This window comes from Esox lucius, chromosome 5, assembly GCF_011004845.1.
Source record: "Esox lucius isolate fEsoLuc1 chromosome 5, fEsoLuc1.pri, whole genome shotgun sequence".
In the NCBI taxonomy this organism is placed as follows: domain Eukaryota; kingdom Metazoa; phylum Chordata; class Actinopteri; order Esociformes; family Esocidae; genus Esox; species Esox lucius.
In genome coordinates, this window is record NC_047573.1 from 10,284,714 (window position 1) to 10,300,206 (window position 15,493).

General features: G+C 43.5%; 1 protein-coding gene across 1 annotated transcript in view; it reads left to right on the forward strand.

The window, feature by feature from the left end:
• LOC105005624 (ras-related protein Rab-26) overlaps positions 1–15,493 on the forward strand; it is a 49,828-nt gene that overhangs the window by 23,508 nt on the left and 10,827 nt on the right. The window contains exons 4-5 of the mRNA XM_010863687.3: positions 262–328; positions 10,575–10,627. Coding sequence (XP_010861989.1) covers positions 262–328; positions 10,575–10,627 — 120 coding nt within the window. The remainder of the gene's footprint in view (positions 1–261; positions 329–10,574; positions 10,628–15,493) is intronic.

Here is a 15,493-nt window from a genome sequence, read left to right on the forward strand (position 1 = left end):
AGGACAGTTTCTGCTGTAAAAACAATGGTAAAAATGTAGTTACGCGGTCAGACAGAAACAATATGTATTTGCGCTATGCAAGGAGTGCTTGTTGTTGCTGTTGCGAATTCGGTCATTGTTACTATGAGTAGACTACTTTGGCATTTTCCCATATAGTCATATCCCTCATCATACCTCATTCTCAGTTCCTGCCAGTCGAGTTGCTGTAGGCCCATTGATTAGTGGGCGAGGGATGATGATGTCATATGTCTTCCTCTTCAGATCTGGGACACTGCCGGGCAAGAAAGGTTCCGCAGCGTCACACACGCCTACTACAGAGACGCTCATGGTAAGCTGTGTGTGTATTTAAGGAGCCATTCATCTGCTCCTCCGCTCATAGACATTCCCTGCTGACTGCTTGTCAAGTGGAGCGTGTGTGTGTGTGTGTGTGTGTGTGTGTGTGTGTGTGTGTGTGTGTGTGTGTGTGTGTGTGTGTGTGTGTGTGTGTGTGTGTGTGTGTGTGTGTGTGTGTGTGTGTGTGTGTGTGTGTGTGTGTGTGTGTGTGTGTGTGTGTGTGTGTGTGTGTGTGTGTGTCGTGAGGAGACGACGCATGGCTCGGTGACTGAAGGCTAACTGCTATGTGGTTACCATCCTGCCCGTCAAACGGTGGGAGACAGACAATTACCTGTCTGTGTGCTATTTCTGGAGCGGACCCGTCAGGCCCGGACGAACGTGAAGCTGTAGGCCGTTCTGAGCAGCGGTGGGAAAATGCCCGCGAAAACCAGTCTGCAGAGCCCGCGGATGGCGAGGTGGTCCAGTCCGTTGCACCGCTCTAATGACACCCACAGACGGGCCTCGTTATCAGCTGGAGGGCGGTTCGGTCCAGTCGCGGATGAAGTGTAAACATTCACTCAGTTGAGAAGAGGCTTGATTGTTTTGTGTGTGCCAGCTATGGCGTGTTGTGTATGTGCAGTCAGGGGTACTGTGGATATAGAGTGGACAGTGAACTTGTGTGTGTGTGTGTGTGTAGAGTTTTCTTCTACCTGGCAGAAGGCTGATCTGGGCTGATCTGTCTGTATAGTTCATTATATCCTCTACAGGATATAACAGGGAGGCCTTTCCCTTGTCTGATGAACCTTTTTGTATAAAGCTCATTCAAAGTGACAGTCATAACTGCAGGGGCACTTCCTTTTAGACTGCGGGTCATGGAAACTGTCACTTCCTGTAAACCGGTCTACAACGATTGTTCCCGCCCCTGTTGGGTTCTTGCTGGAAGCTGAACGTGCTAATCGGGGGTGTTGTGAATGCATCTTTGGCTAAGTGACTTGCCTGAGGACACACATTGTCAGAAGTGCCAGAAATGACTCTGCCGTTCATATCCTGAGCATGTGCCTTTTCCATTGAAACCAATATGATTTGGAGGAGACTGCATTCAGCCCTGTAATAATATATAGGCTATTTGGCTAGGCCATGGCGGTCAGTAGGTATGGAGTGATTTTTCTTAAGGATTTAGCCAAGTTTTGAGGCTCAACATAGGATTGTATTTGTTAGAGGAAGGCCGACCGATATAAATCTAGCATGAGTCAGTCAGAAAATGTATTGAAATGTTACGAACCAGTGGCTTTTACTCATATTATTTTATTGATAGCCTACAGTTTTCCTCTAATATTTTAACTGAATAGATGCCTCCTTTCCTTCTGGATCAAGCCATGTCATGTCATGCCAGTGATCGATCTACAAATCAGCAATTAGAGAGAGCTTGTCTCAAAGAGAGCATATTCCTGACATGTGTGGCCATCGGTATTCAAATACTAGGGGAATAAGAAGAGAAATGTGAAGGGGAACATGCTGATCTTACATATTACTGCCTTATGTCAGATGAAACATTTGTTGAGAAAATGCATATTGTCTCCCCTAATTTCTTAGCGGTTGATGCTCAGCTGCCTGTATTTCTCAAGTCAGATGTGGACACAATATACTGTACATAACACATACATACACCAGCCCTTTTCATCAAACACTATGGCCACATTAGAGGCCAGCCAGCTCAGAGAAGGACTAAATCTCAGCTGACAGATCAGTCTCTGTGAAGCGCAGCTTCCGAGCTCCATCCATCACAGATTTTAGTTTCCAATGGAACCAACTGCACGGAACGGTAGTCAGTTTTACCGGACTAATCAAACCGAATTGCACCGAATCGATTCAAGTGATTGTTTCTGTTCACATGGTACACATGCCTAATGGTCGATCGTTTTGGGCATCAGATACACACATGGGCATAACGTTGGCATCCTCTTCTCATTAGTGCTTAGTCCATGCTGACTTGTGCTCTCTCCAGTTTGGGCGTTACCAATGCCTCCGCTGGCTCAAATCCAACAACAACACTGCTAACGAGATGATGGACATCGCAAGTAAAATGAGATGAAAAAGTTTCTGAACTGAGCGTGCAATCTGTGAAGCCCATCTGTTTTTCCCCCCAAACACATCCAAAACCATAGAAGGAGAATTATCTTGCCTAGTACCAGTGAGATGCCACTCTGTTCCAAATTGGAGAAAACATTAAGAGATTTGTTGTATGGGATGTAATGGCTAAGCGTCTATATTTCCAACTACAGTATCAAAATGTCTCTCTCTGTCTGTCCCTCTGTGTCTGTTTGTTTCTTTCTGTCCTTCTTTCTGTCTCTCTCTCTGTCTGTCAGTCTCTCTGTCTCTCTGTCTCTGTTCATCTGTCTGTCTCTCTCTGTCTGTCACTCAATCAGTCAGTCTGTCCGAGTGTATGTATCTATTTTTCTCTCACTCTCTTTTCTTTCTTCCAGCTGTGAGCCTTAAAGTCTGCCATATGGGAGGTGTGTTGTTAGTCTTCTTTTAGTCTGTACTCACTGGGCTGGGGAATAGAATTATAATCACTGCACTCCAGAGCAGCACCGTCGTTGAGCTGGTTCTGAATAAGGACTGGCGGAGACGTGTCTCTAATGCTGGATGCTCTGTGAGGGCGGGGCTTGCTGGAAGGCGGGGCACACAGGGACGGAGGGATGAAACGGAGCAGAATGGACTCTCAAGGAACAAAAGAAAAATAGTTAAGCATTGCTGTTTATTTCACCACCCGAACCGAGTTGTCTTCCGCCAATAGATTTAGAAACAAAATAATGAAGTGAGGGATTGATAAGGGGGAATTGGAACATGCCAGTTTGAGATCTCTCAGCACCGGTGGTGCATGATATAAGTTCTCATCACTCCTCTCCTTTCCTGGCGTCTTTTCTACGTTATCTGTAGTGCCTCCATTCCTCTCCTTAACGGCTGGCCAAGATTCCTGATCAACAGCAGCCCCAGGAGGGATAGATCACACCTCAGGGGAACGGATGTGGGGGAGAGAAACACCCAGGCACACGGAGAGGGAGGCAGAGAGAAATGAAGGGAGGAGGAGATCGAAAAGGGGGTAGCTAAACCGGAGGGAAGGTGACTAGAATGGGGAGAGGGGAATGAAGGGATCTCTATCACTGAGAGCGTTATCTGGAGATGGCAGCTCAGATGCTGATTGATTAAGCTGTCAGCGAATCAGAGGAATTAGGAATGCAGCTGTCACAATGATTGATCCCTTCTTTTCATTATGAATGCCTTCTAAACAAACAGTTCCCTGTCAATGTGTTTTACGTGCGCATGTTGAAGAGGTGGAATATCGAGTTTAATTTGGGATGCTCATTAATAATGCACATTATTCTTTAATGATTTATGATTCTGGGGACAAATACCCCCAGCAGATTTATCCAACCACATCAATGAATATTTATTTTCCTTGTTATTCCCTGTCCTTGAAAGCTGAACAATTTAACATAGGTTTTACTGAGTCTGTATTCCTCGTCAGCTAAAGTGTTGCTGAGATACACAAAATATAAATAAAGCATAATTAAATATATATTCACAAACAATAATTTTAAAACAATTTCCTATAATAAAACTGTTTACCCTGCATACACTTAATGGTTCGTTGTTGCCTTTTAGGCTTCTTTTAGTGGCCAAATATGTTTTAATGCTTCACCTTCCTCTTCCAACCTTCAGAATTCACCAGGTACGTCTGCTTGCATATTGTAAGAACTCGGTCAAAGCCCATTGGTGCCACATTCATGGCTGCCGTTCTTCACTTTCTGCCATAACAAACCACATGCACAAGCTACACCTTCCATTCCATCAGGGACCAGTGGCCAGACAATGAATGGATTTATTATGGTGATATTGAGCACTGTTTTCGGCCTGTGATTTCAACATTGTAATAGCTCCTCAGTTGGTCTAGATGGTTCTTTTTAAAATCCAGGACCAGCTCTGGAAGAGATATACACTCACCTAAATGATTATTAGGAACACCATACTAATACTGTGTTTGACCCACTTTCGCCTTCAGAACTGCCTTAATTCTACGTGGCATTGATTCAACAAGGTGCTGAAAGCATTCTTTAGAAATGTTGGCCCATATTGATAGGACAGCATCTTGCAGTTGATGGAGATTTGTGGGATGCACATCCAGGGCACGAAGCTCCCGTTCCACCACATCCCAAAGATGCTCTATTGGGTTGAGATCTGGTGACTGTGGGGGCCATTTCAGTACAGTGAACTCATTGTCATGTCCAAGAAACCAATTTGAAATGATTCGAGCTTTGTGACATGGTGCATTATCCTGCTGGAAGTAGCCATCAGAGGATGGGTACATGGTGGTCATAAAGGGATGGACATGGTCAGAAACAATGCTCAGGTAGGCCGTGGCATTTAAACAATGCCCAATTGGCACTAAGGGGCCTAAAGTGTGCCAAGAAAACATCCCCCACACCATTACACCACCACCACCAGCCTGCACAGTGGTAACAAGGCATGATGGATCCATGTTCTCATTCAGTTTACGCCAAATTCTGACTCTACCATCTGAATGTCTCAACAGAAATCGAGACTCATCAGACCAGGCAACATTCTTCCAGTGGGGGTCTTCTGCTGTTGTAGCCCATCCGCCTCAAGGTTGTGCGTGTTGTGGCTTCACAAAAGCTTTGCTGCATACCTCGGTTGTAACGAGGCGTTATTTCAGTCAAAGTTGCTCTTCTGTCAGCTTGAATCAGTTCTCATTCTCCTCTGAACTCTAGCATCAACAAGGCATTTTCGCCCACAGGACTGCCGCATACTGGATGTTTTTCCCTTTTCACACCATTCTTTGTAAACTTTAGAAATGGTTGTGCATGAAAATCCCAGTAACTGAGCAGATTGTGAAATACTCAGATCGGCCCGTCTGGCACCAACAACCATGCCACGCTCAAAATTGCTTAAATCACCTTTCTTTCCCATTCTGACATTCAATTTGGAGTTCAGGAGAGTGTCTTGACCAGGACCACACCCCTAAATGCATTGAAGCAACTGCCACGTGATTGGTTGATTAGATAATTGCATTAATGAGAAATTGAACAGGTGTTCCTAATAATCCTTTAGGTGAGTGTAGGTTTGTTCTGCAAGAATATAGACACTGGTTTAAGGCTGTCCTTCCTGAAAATACTCCTCTCCTTTGTCCCTACAGTGAAATGCTGTTAAATTGTTTGCATGCAGTTTTACACTTTGACCTTTCTGGTGCTTGGGGATGTCCTTACGATTGGGCCTTAAGGTGCCACAGTAATAGATGTTGGCTCCAAGTCACTCATCATCGGAACCGATGAAAACAAGCTGTTAGTGGAAAGATGGTGTTGTGACAAAAAATAGCCCCTTCCTTCAGTCCGTTCAGCTCAGTTGGTTGAGCCGAGCGATTTGTTTCATACCCCCTGGAACTGTGTAAACATTGAGTCACAAACGTATTTATTTTAATCTCCCACTTCAGTTTTTTATTTTTTCATAGAAGTCTGCCATCATATTTGATCATTGAGTTTTGAAAATCCGCGGAACAAACTTGCCAGGGATAAAATCATTTTGGGGAAGATTTCTTGATGTCTGTCTCGTTTGTTGAAAAGGGCATGCACTTAAATGGTGCCTCAAAGAAGTTGCCTGGCATTTTGCTAGTTATGTATGACACCCCGAGTGTGACATCCGTAGACTGTCTGTCAATACCAGCTAGGCGGAGGGGCCCATGGGAATACTGATGCCTACAAAGCATTTTATCCGCTCTTTGAATGTGCTCAACCTTGAAGTGGCTCCTACCACTTTTAAAAGCAATTCCAAAACTTGGCCACTTTTTCTTCGGGCCCACGCTGTCTGCTACAGCGGGGGAACAGTGGGACGCCAGGGCAACGTAGGTGCCCCCTTTTTCCGTGTTCTCCTTCTCTGCCTCCGCCTCCCCCTCCTGATCCTTTCTCTCCCTTCACTCTCCTCTCTGTCCTCATCAATCTGGTTGTCCTGTCTCCCTCCTCAACTCCTTGTCTCCGCCCCTTCGATCATCTGAAACTGTTCTTCCTCCATCCTCCAGCTGCCCGTGGCCCCGGTCCGCTTATCAGGACTTGCTAGAGCATGATGAAGCAAGGCAACCCCTTTCTGATTACTAACCCTTCAAACCTGGACTGTACCAGCCAATTCCACTGCAATTAGACCCCTGGGATAATCCTTGAAAGGGATTCAGGCCTTGTCAACGATGCATCTCTGATGCAAAGACATTACAAGTTGCCCCATTGAGGGTCCCAATGTCTAACTTATCAGAGGTGCACGGTCTCTATGAGACCATGTGAAATGGAAGCAGAAACAGCACACTGGTCTTGCTCATATCAATGTAAGTCTTTTATTTAAGCTCATGTTTTGGTCTATAAGCCCTTGTAAAAGCTCTAAGGCCGGTATGTAAGCTCCCATAGATGACTGACGGAGATATAAGAACAGTATGCTGGTTTCTCCCTTTCTTTCAAATGTTATCCTGTAAATGTAAAATGTGGGGAGGAATAAAACCACTGCTTTTGGCTGGGTCTCCTTGTAGCAGGTAATGCAGTGTAAGACTAACATGATGCTGAAACAGACGGTTCATCCATTGACCAGGGACAGGGCTGGCTCACACCTGGCAGCTGGCAGGGGCTTTACATTGGGTTGAATTTTTGAGCCCTGGGATTCTTGTGAAAGTATTTTTTTTTGCTTGGCTGGTTTGATAGCAGGACATGTTGTAGTGTGGATACGTTGGATTTGCTGTGCACGTGTTTGAACACCACCAGCCAAGTTGTTTTTGAGTGACCCTCATTCACCATCCTAATATTCTCTACAAAACCACCGCATGGGACCTTCCTGTCCACCTCTCTTCCAGGAAAGGTCGTTTTATTGGAAAGGGTAAAGGACAGTGGAGGCAAGTAATTTTTTTCCACTTCCTCACGCTCGTCTGTTAAAGACTAGCTGGTAAAACACAGTCTGTATTAACAGCAGTTCTATTAGCTGGTTTAAATGTTGATTATGCCTGGTCATCTCTCCACCCCCTCATATTCTGCACCATATCCCACAAATCCCACGCCACTACATCCCTTTGGCTGAATTATGTTGTTTGTTAGCTTGTGCAAAACGAATAGTTGCATCAAGCATGAAGGCAGCGGATATTTCCCATTTATTCCGTCGTGACCAAAGAAACTCTGGTGACAATGATATTTGGGCAACCATATGAGCCGTCACGGTTAGGATCCTCCCCACGGAAAGCACACAGTTATCATGTTACCATGTTACCATGTTACCATGTGCACATAGAAGAATCAGACCAAGCTGATCAGAAATACAGCAGCTAACCAGCCGGCGACGCTGAAACATGCTCACAACCGGCAAAGGGAGCAGGCAGAGATCAGATTAAGTCAGGATTCGACATACCAGGCATAGACGATTAGTAGCGAAAAACACAAGCAGGTCGATCGCAAACAGCATACAGTAATACAACTCAGACTGTCTGGAAGCACCTTTTAGATTAGATGAACGAGTCTTTATCAACCTGGTGCACATGGATGCCGCAATTCTATCCCATCCTTCTGTGCAGAAAAAGTTCAAGCTCCGTCCAATTGTGAGGGGATCTCCTGTGCACGGCCATCGTTAGGTCAGTCCGAAGATCAATAGGATTGATTATTCTTTAATGTCAGCTTTCTGACGGAGGGCGTGGCTGGTGAGTTCAAGCTGAAATGTCTTGATATCTGGAGGTGTTTGGTGACCCCTGTATCCAGATCAGAGCCGCTGTCCCTGCTGAAGACGAGCGGGTCCGTGACAAGATGCTTGACAGGAAGGGCCGTGCCCTTGAGGTGGTGTGTTGTGTCGAATTTGATATTAGGCCCAAAAAAGTCCTGCATGTTCCCATCAGACCATAACACATGATAGACTGTAACGTTTTCCCACATGGTTTTTGGGAGACTTAATGCCTCTTGCGATATGTATACAGGCTTTGGTCCTCTCTTTTGGTATGTGACTTCTGTCCTGCCACGCTGTCCCACTGCTCAGACCTATTGGCAGAACATGCGCAATGGTTGTGACATGCAGGGAGTGGCGTCTTTGTCTTGGTTTCAGTCTTCACATCATATATTCTAAAGCTGCATTCTCAATAAGGCTGTGTAGAAATCAGATTTCAGTGGTATATAATTGTTTTTTATCAGAACATTATGGATTAACATATCCTATGTTTAGCAAATGATAGAAAATAGTTTTCAAACTTGTAGCCAAGATCTTACTCCTCCTGGAGTTTTGAGCAGAGTAAATCCCCACATTAAAATGGGCAACTTGTCTACAGCGTCCTAATCTGTGTTCTGCGGCTGCATTTAGCATCAGCTCCTGGGGTGTGGGAAAACATTTCAAATGTAAGCGTCAAAGTTATTAGTGTAGAAAATGGTGTATTTGAGAGACTGCTTCTGGCAGCTTGTGGTGCTGTGTAACCATAGCAACGCATTAAGCAACACAAGTGAATGTTTGACAGATGAACTAAGTTAGGTAGAGGGGCTAGTCGGCTATTTTATGAAATGGGAACCCCATCTTGATTTGATTCATATTAGTATAAAGTGTGTTAAATGTATACACTATGGGTTTTCTAATTAATAAATAATCAGCCTTTTAATCAGCCAATCGGCCTTTTAAACTGCTCTAGTTGTACAAGCACATCCAACCCTAAAGTATCCAGCCATTCATCCAACAAATAAGGAAGAAGCCAAAAGCCCCTTTTTTCAACCCAGTGGAAACCAAGGGAACCTCAGTCTAATGCAGTCTTGGGATTTAGTTCTATAGCTATTGAGTCTGAAAATGAGTTAATGTTGACAAATATGACCGCGGTTTCTGAATTAGTGCTTTATTAATAAACACCAGAGCACGCCGCTCCTTTCTAGTATACAGTGATGTGTTCTGAACCCGTATGTGTACAACTGAACACAGTAGACACTCAATGTGTAAAAGTGTAAGAATTGCGGCAGTGTAAAATGTGTAAAAGTATATTATGTAGCCATAATCCAAAACATATTGTTTTACTGTCTTTAAGGGGACAAACTTTATTTACGCAAATCTATGTCAGAAAATACATGTAATTAAGAAAGTATTGGCTGCCAGGCTTTATCAGATTTACACAAAAAGTAATAAATTCAACAAATTGTAATGTCTCACAGTGTCCAGAAGGGGGAATTAGTGTACAATGTTTATTAGAAATTGATTTTGGTTGGACGAGAAGTCATTGCCCTTTGAGAGCCGTCTGACGTTCTGATATTTTCAAATCTGTTTGCTTTTATCTATGCAGATCAGCAATGCCTACAGTAGTGTGAGATGTTCTGTGACTGGTTTTGAGAATGGTGGTCAGCAATAGCCATGGTGCTCCTCTTCTTCTCTGACTCTCTCCAGCACCCCCTGGCCCCCTGCCCCACTGGTCTACTGGCCCCACTGGCCTCCTGCCCCCCTGGCCTCCTGGCCATGATATCAGGGACAGGGTCTGACTATGCCGCCATGCCCCACAGCAGTTATCACGCAATGTATTTCACCCGCTTCATTGACAGAATACAATTATAAACCCAATAAAATACGTAAAACTTACACATTTGGAGTGCAACTGTCAGAGGGAAATGTGGAGCTGGGTGAAGAAAGGTTTGGATTGAAAAGCTCATTGTGGACTGACTTCTGATACACCCTTATGTGAGGTGTAATTGTTACTCTTTGTCAATGTGCTGTAATGGGTTTAAAAGGGGACTGAATTGTCATTATGAATGTATTGTTATATTACTGAGTTACTGGCCATCTGGGCTTTGATTACAGTGCAGCGTACTCACCGTGCTTTAACTGGTTACATAATGCTATTCATAGTATCCAACCTCAAATGAACAGTATTTTCTTTTTTTTTTATAGAAGGCTAGTTGCAATAAGTCAAATTTTCCCTGTCCTTCACAACTTCATCAGCTCCCATCCTCTGACCAACTCTCTTCTTGAGCCATGATCTCTTTGCCACCATTTCTTTAAGCCAGAGATCTTCCTTAAATAATAATAATTGTTAACATGACTGTTATTTCATGTTAATTTTGCATAACATAACAACAAATATTCAGAGCCAATAGAATGCAGGTTTTCATTTGTTGAAATGTTGTCTTTATTTTGGCCTACAGTAAGCCTTATATTCCAGTGAGAGCCACCCATAGACAGCTTGTTGATGTGCTCTACTTCTGTTCTCTCCCCAGCTCTGCTCTTACTCTACGACGTTACTAACAAGGCCTCTTTTGACAACATCAAGGTAGGACTCATTTCTGTGTCAGTACTTTCTGTACTCTGAATAAAGGCTTTCTTATATCCCTCTCAAACTTTTTCAATTCCTCTCTTCCTCCACCCCCCATGTCTTCCTTACAGTCTAACTTCATCTGTTCCTCCACTTTCCATGTCACCCCCTGCAACCCATTTCTTTTTTTTGTATTTCTCCCTCTGTATATTCCACATGTTGGATGAGAGCTGAATGACATGTGACATAATATTTTTCTGCTTCCTGTAACGGCATATCTGTGTATTGTTTAGATTCTGACTTTTTGTGAATGGAGACTGAGATGATGATGATGATGATGATAATAATGGGTGTGTGTAGGTGTATTAAACATGAGTTTGACCGCTGATGAAGATGACGAAGACGATGATGGGAGTGCGACTGATGTCACTGGCTGCTCTCTAAGGAGTGATGTTTAGGCCATTTTGGCCCCGATGGCGTACTCTCATCTTCTTGTCTCCCCAGTCTCCTCCGCCGATGTATTACAGGCTTTTGAGGAACATTAAAGGCCCGGAAGTCCTCGCGACAGGGCGTCTAACGAGACATGGGCTGTTAAATGGCTTCAAATGGCATGTAGTGATCAAAGAGAACCCACGTCGCGTAGTCACCGAGCCGTCTGTCTCCGCTGCTTTAATTGCAGCTGGTTCTCCTATCATTAATATTTAATACAGAAGGGGAGACACGAGCCCATAGAGGCTGCTTGGACAACCTCACTTCTGATCAACAGCACAGGTGCTCCTACTCATTCTCACTTAGACAGCTGCAGTTGGTTATGGCAGTCATAACAGATGGGTGTTTATGCGGCACACTGCACCTGGTCTTGTGAGGGGGAGAACGCAGCATATTCACCACAAACATGAACATGGAAACGTGTTCTGTGGAATTCTGTGACATTCTCCTTATTCCACCTCACATACAGTATAGATATATGTGCTTTAAAAGCAACGTGTTTGGGGCTCGCATTTCTGCGCTTTCTGTTGTCTGTGAACTCCCTCCTCATATCGTGCCTCACTGTTAGATTGCGGTTTATTTCTTGTCCGTCCATGGTGCGGATTAAAGTGTGATAATCGACTATTCGTATTTGAAGATGGTGGATCTCAGCCTGCTTATCTCCCCCAGGCTTAACACATGCGTGACAGCCCATCATCGTCCACAACACGGAGAATCATCCACACACTGGAGAATCATCCACACACGGAGAATCACCTACATACGGAGAATCATCCACATACACAGAGAAAATCATCCACACACACAGAGAATCATCCAGACACACAGAGAATCATCCACACACACAGAGAATTGCATTAGCATTTCAAACAGGTGCTGTTTAACGCTTCAAAATGAGGTGCACTGAGAGAGGCCGGGGGTGGGAGATTGAGTGTGTGTCAACACATCAACTAAATGCACACACTCTCTCTCCCACACACACACACACCCAGGCACACACACACTCACACACACACACGACAATGTTAATCACGGGGTCCATTGCAGAGAACAAAGACTCTGGTTAGCCGACTTTGTGTGTGTGTGTGTGTGTGAACATAGCCAAATGTGTGTGGGAGTAAGAGAGGAATCAGTAAGAGAGGAGAGCAGGGCAATAATGTGTCACATAAGAGGTTGAAAACATTTCTGAGAGCACCGCAAAATGCACTTAGTGGGCAACAAACCAGCTAGTGAATTTCTATATAATTCAACTACTTACCTTACGTTTGGTGACAGGAGGGGAGACCTCCCAACCTGTTCTGTATTATTGAAATTAGTTTTTTCGATTTTGACTTTTCACATTTTGTCCCATATTTGTACACTTCTCTTATAAGGACAGTCAACAGAGAGGCTTTCTATGCTTTATTAGTGTTCATGTACTGTACATTCTGCAGTAGTATATGAGCATTGTAGAGTAGGTTGTATACAGTAAATGTTTGCTCTGTGCTGCCCTGTTTACAACACAATAGCCATGCAGTGAAAGTGTTTATTTATTCATCTTCAATAGTGTTTTAATTGAGTGAAAATCTCCAAAGCACTTATATATGTATAAAAAATATGCTGGCCAAGCACAAAAACATGAAAGACCTCCCACAAAAGCACTCCAAGTTCTTCTCCATCTCTCCTTGCTTCTTTCTCCAGCTCTGTTTCTCTTTTCCTCTCTTCTTATCTCTCCACCCTCTGGCAGTGGAGAGGCGAATACAGATGTTGCCTGTTGAGTCACCCAGGAGATGTGAAGGGCCTTGAAAGCTTTGTTGCTTTAATGGAGAGGCACCTTGAAGAGATAACTTGGCAAGACTGTCAGGAGCCTGGATACCTTCCCTAGCTCGATCTAGATACCACCTACACGATTTTGTGAATTTTTCTTAGTGTGTTTGCAACTAATCCACTATTACAATGGTTTAGACTCAAAATGAGAAGGTAAAGTGAGAAAGACAAAGAGATCTATTGAAAAAGATTTTCCCAAAAAATGGAAGAAAGGCTGTAATTTCTCAGTTCTTTGTTCAGAGGTATTACTCAAGAAGTGAGACCTGTGGTTAGGGATGCACTGACACCACTTTGTCTCAGACCGAGTACAAGTACTTATATTTGGGTACTTGCCGATACCGACTACTGATACCAAGTACTAAAAGCTGCACTAGGTGGGATTTTTTCAGTAAATAAACAAAGGTTTTGTCCCCTATAAACATATTGTGGACATCTTAATAATGTGTATTACCCCTTATAGCATCAATGACAGCTTGCAGTCTTTTGTAATAGTTGTCTATGAGGCCCCGAATCCTTGCAGGTGGTATAGCTGCCCATTCGTCTTGGCAAAATGCCTCCAGGTCATGCAAAGTCTTTGGTTGTCTTGCACGAACCACACGTTTAAGATCTCCCCAGAGTGGCTAGATGATATTAAGGTCAGGAGACTGTGATGGCCACTACAGAACCTTCACCTTTTTCTCCTGTAACCACTGGAGGGTCAACTTGGCCTTGTGCTTAGGGTCATTGTCGTGCTGGAAAGTCCAAGAGCGTCCCATGCGCAGCTTTCGTGCAGAAGAATGCATTGAGCCACCACCATGCTTTACAGTGGGGATGGTATTCTGTTCACTATAGACCTTGTTGACCCCTCTCCAAACAGAGCTACTAACCGTAAAGCTCTATTTTGGTCTCGTCACTCCAAATTACACTGTGCCAGAAGCTGTGAGGCGTGTCAAGGTGTGGTCGGGCATATTTTAACTGGGCTTTTTTGTGGCATTGGTGCAGTAAAGGCTTCTTTCTGGCAACTCGACCATGCAGCTCATTTTTGTTCAAGTATCATCGTATTGTGCTCCTTGAAACAACCACACCGTCTTTTTCCAGAGCAGCTTATATTTCTCCTGAGGTTACCTGTGGGTTTTTATTTGTATCCCGGACAATTCTTCTGGATGTTTTGGCTGAAATCTTGGTCTACCTGACCTTAGCTTGGTATCAAGAGATCCCCGAATTTTCCACTTCTTAATAAGTGATTGAACAGTACTAACTGGCATTTGCAAGGCTTTGGATATCTTTTTATATCCTTTTCCATCTTTCTAAAGTTCCATTACCTTGTTATGGGTGTCTTTTGACAGTTCTTTTCTGCTATGGGCTCAGTATCTAGCCTGCTCAGTGCATCCACGTGAGAGCTAGGAAACTCATTAACTATTTATACACAGACACTAATTGCAATAAAACAATCTGCAGGTGTGGGAAATTCACCTTTAATTGCCATTTTCACCTGTGTGTCACCTTGTGTGTCTGTAACAAGGCCAAACATTCAAGGGTATGTAAACTTTTGATCAGGGCCATTTGGGTGGTTTCTGTTATCATTATGATTTATAAAGGAGCCAAACAACTGTGATAATAAATGGCTTCATATGATCACTATCCTTAAATAAAAAACATATTTTCAAAATCAATGCCAAAATGTCAGTTCCTGCCAGGGTATGCAAACTCATGAGCACAACTTTATATTGATAGTTATTGTATCAATGTTATTCAAGAATGAAAGAAAAACTAACTTTGTTGTGCTTTGAAATGAAATTGCTTTGTCAGTGTAAAGTTTGTCTTCAGTCTCACTAGCAATTGCTCAATTCTTATGACTATTCCAAGTAGTAAGATATTAAGCCTATTTCCGGCTAATAAACTATTAAAACCGCAGTGGCAAAAGCCATACAGTTCATAGATGCTATTTTTGGTGGAATTAAACTTCACAAGAAATGTTTGTCAGTTTAACACAGTGCTTAGTGTTGACTAGCTAAATATATCAAACTTGTCGTGATGTTAATGCGTGACACAACAATCCAATGTTGAGATGCAATTTTATGACAAGTTAGTGTGTCTCAGCACCGGCATGTAGTGTCTGAAATTTGCTTTTTGGCTCACCTGCCAAGGGGACTGGTAGATGAAAAAATCCACCAGCCAAGCATATTAATTTCCTTTTAATGTCATGTATACATTAATTGCTGTACATTTAATTGAGATAAGGTATTTTGCTGAATACAAACTTTTTGTTTCCAATGAAAAATTTCTTGTTTCTGCTTTTATCTTTAGCATACTAGTCACACACAGAACAACTTGTCGCCTCAGCATCATATTGCAGCCAGCCTCTTGAAACTCCATTATCGCCAAACCTCCAATTCCCACAAAACTTTACCCGACTTGATAACATTCCAACCATTTGAGCTATACCAAAAGGTATCACTTGGTGTGGCTTCATTTGCAGCTTTTCCAGCTATCTGTGGAGTGAGCTTACAGAACGTTCTTAACTCTGTTAAACTTGCTTGGAGCTGGGCGTGAGAGCAGCTTACCTGATCCAAGACTGCCTGAGTAATGGACCGTCGTTGGGGAGGGTAG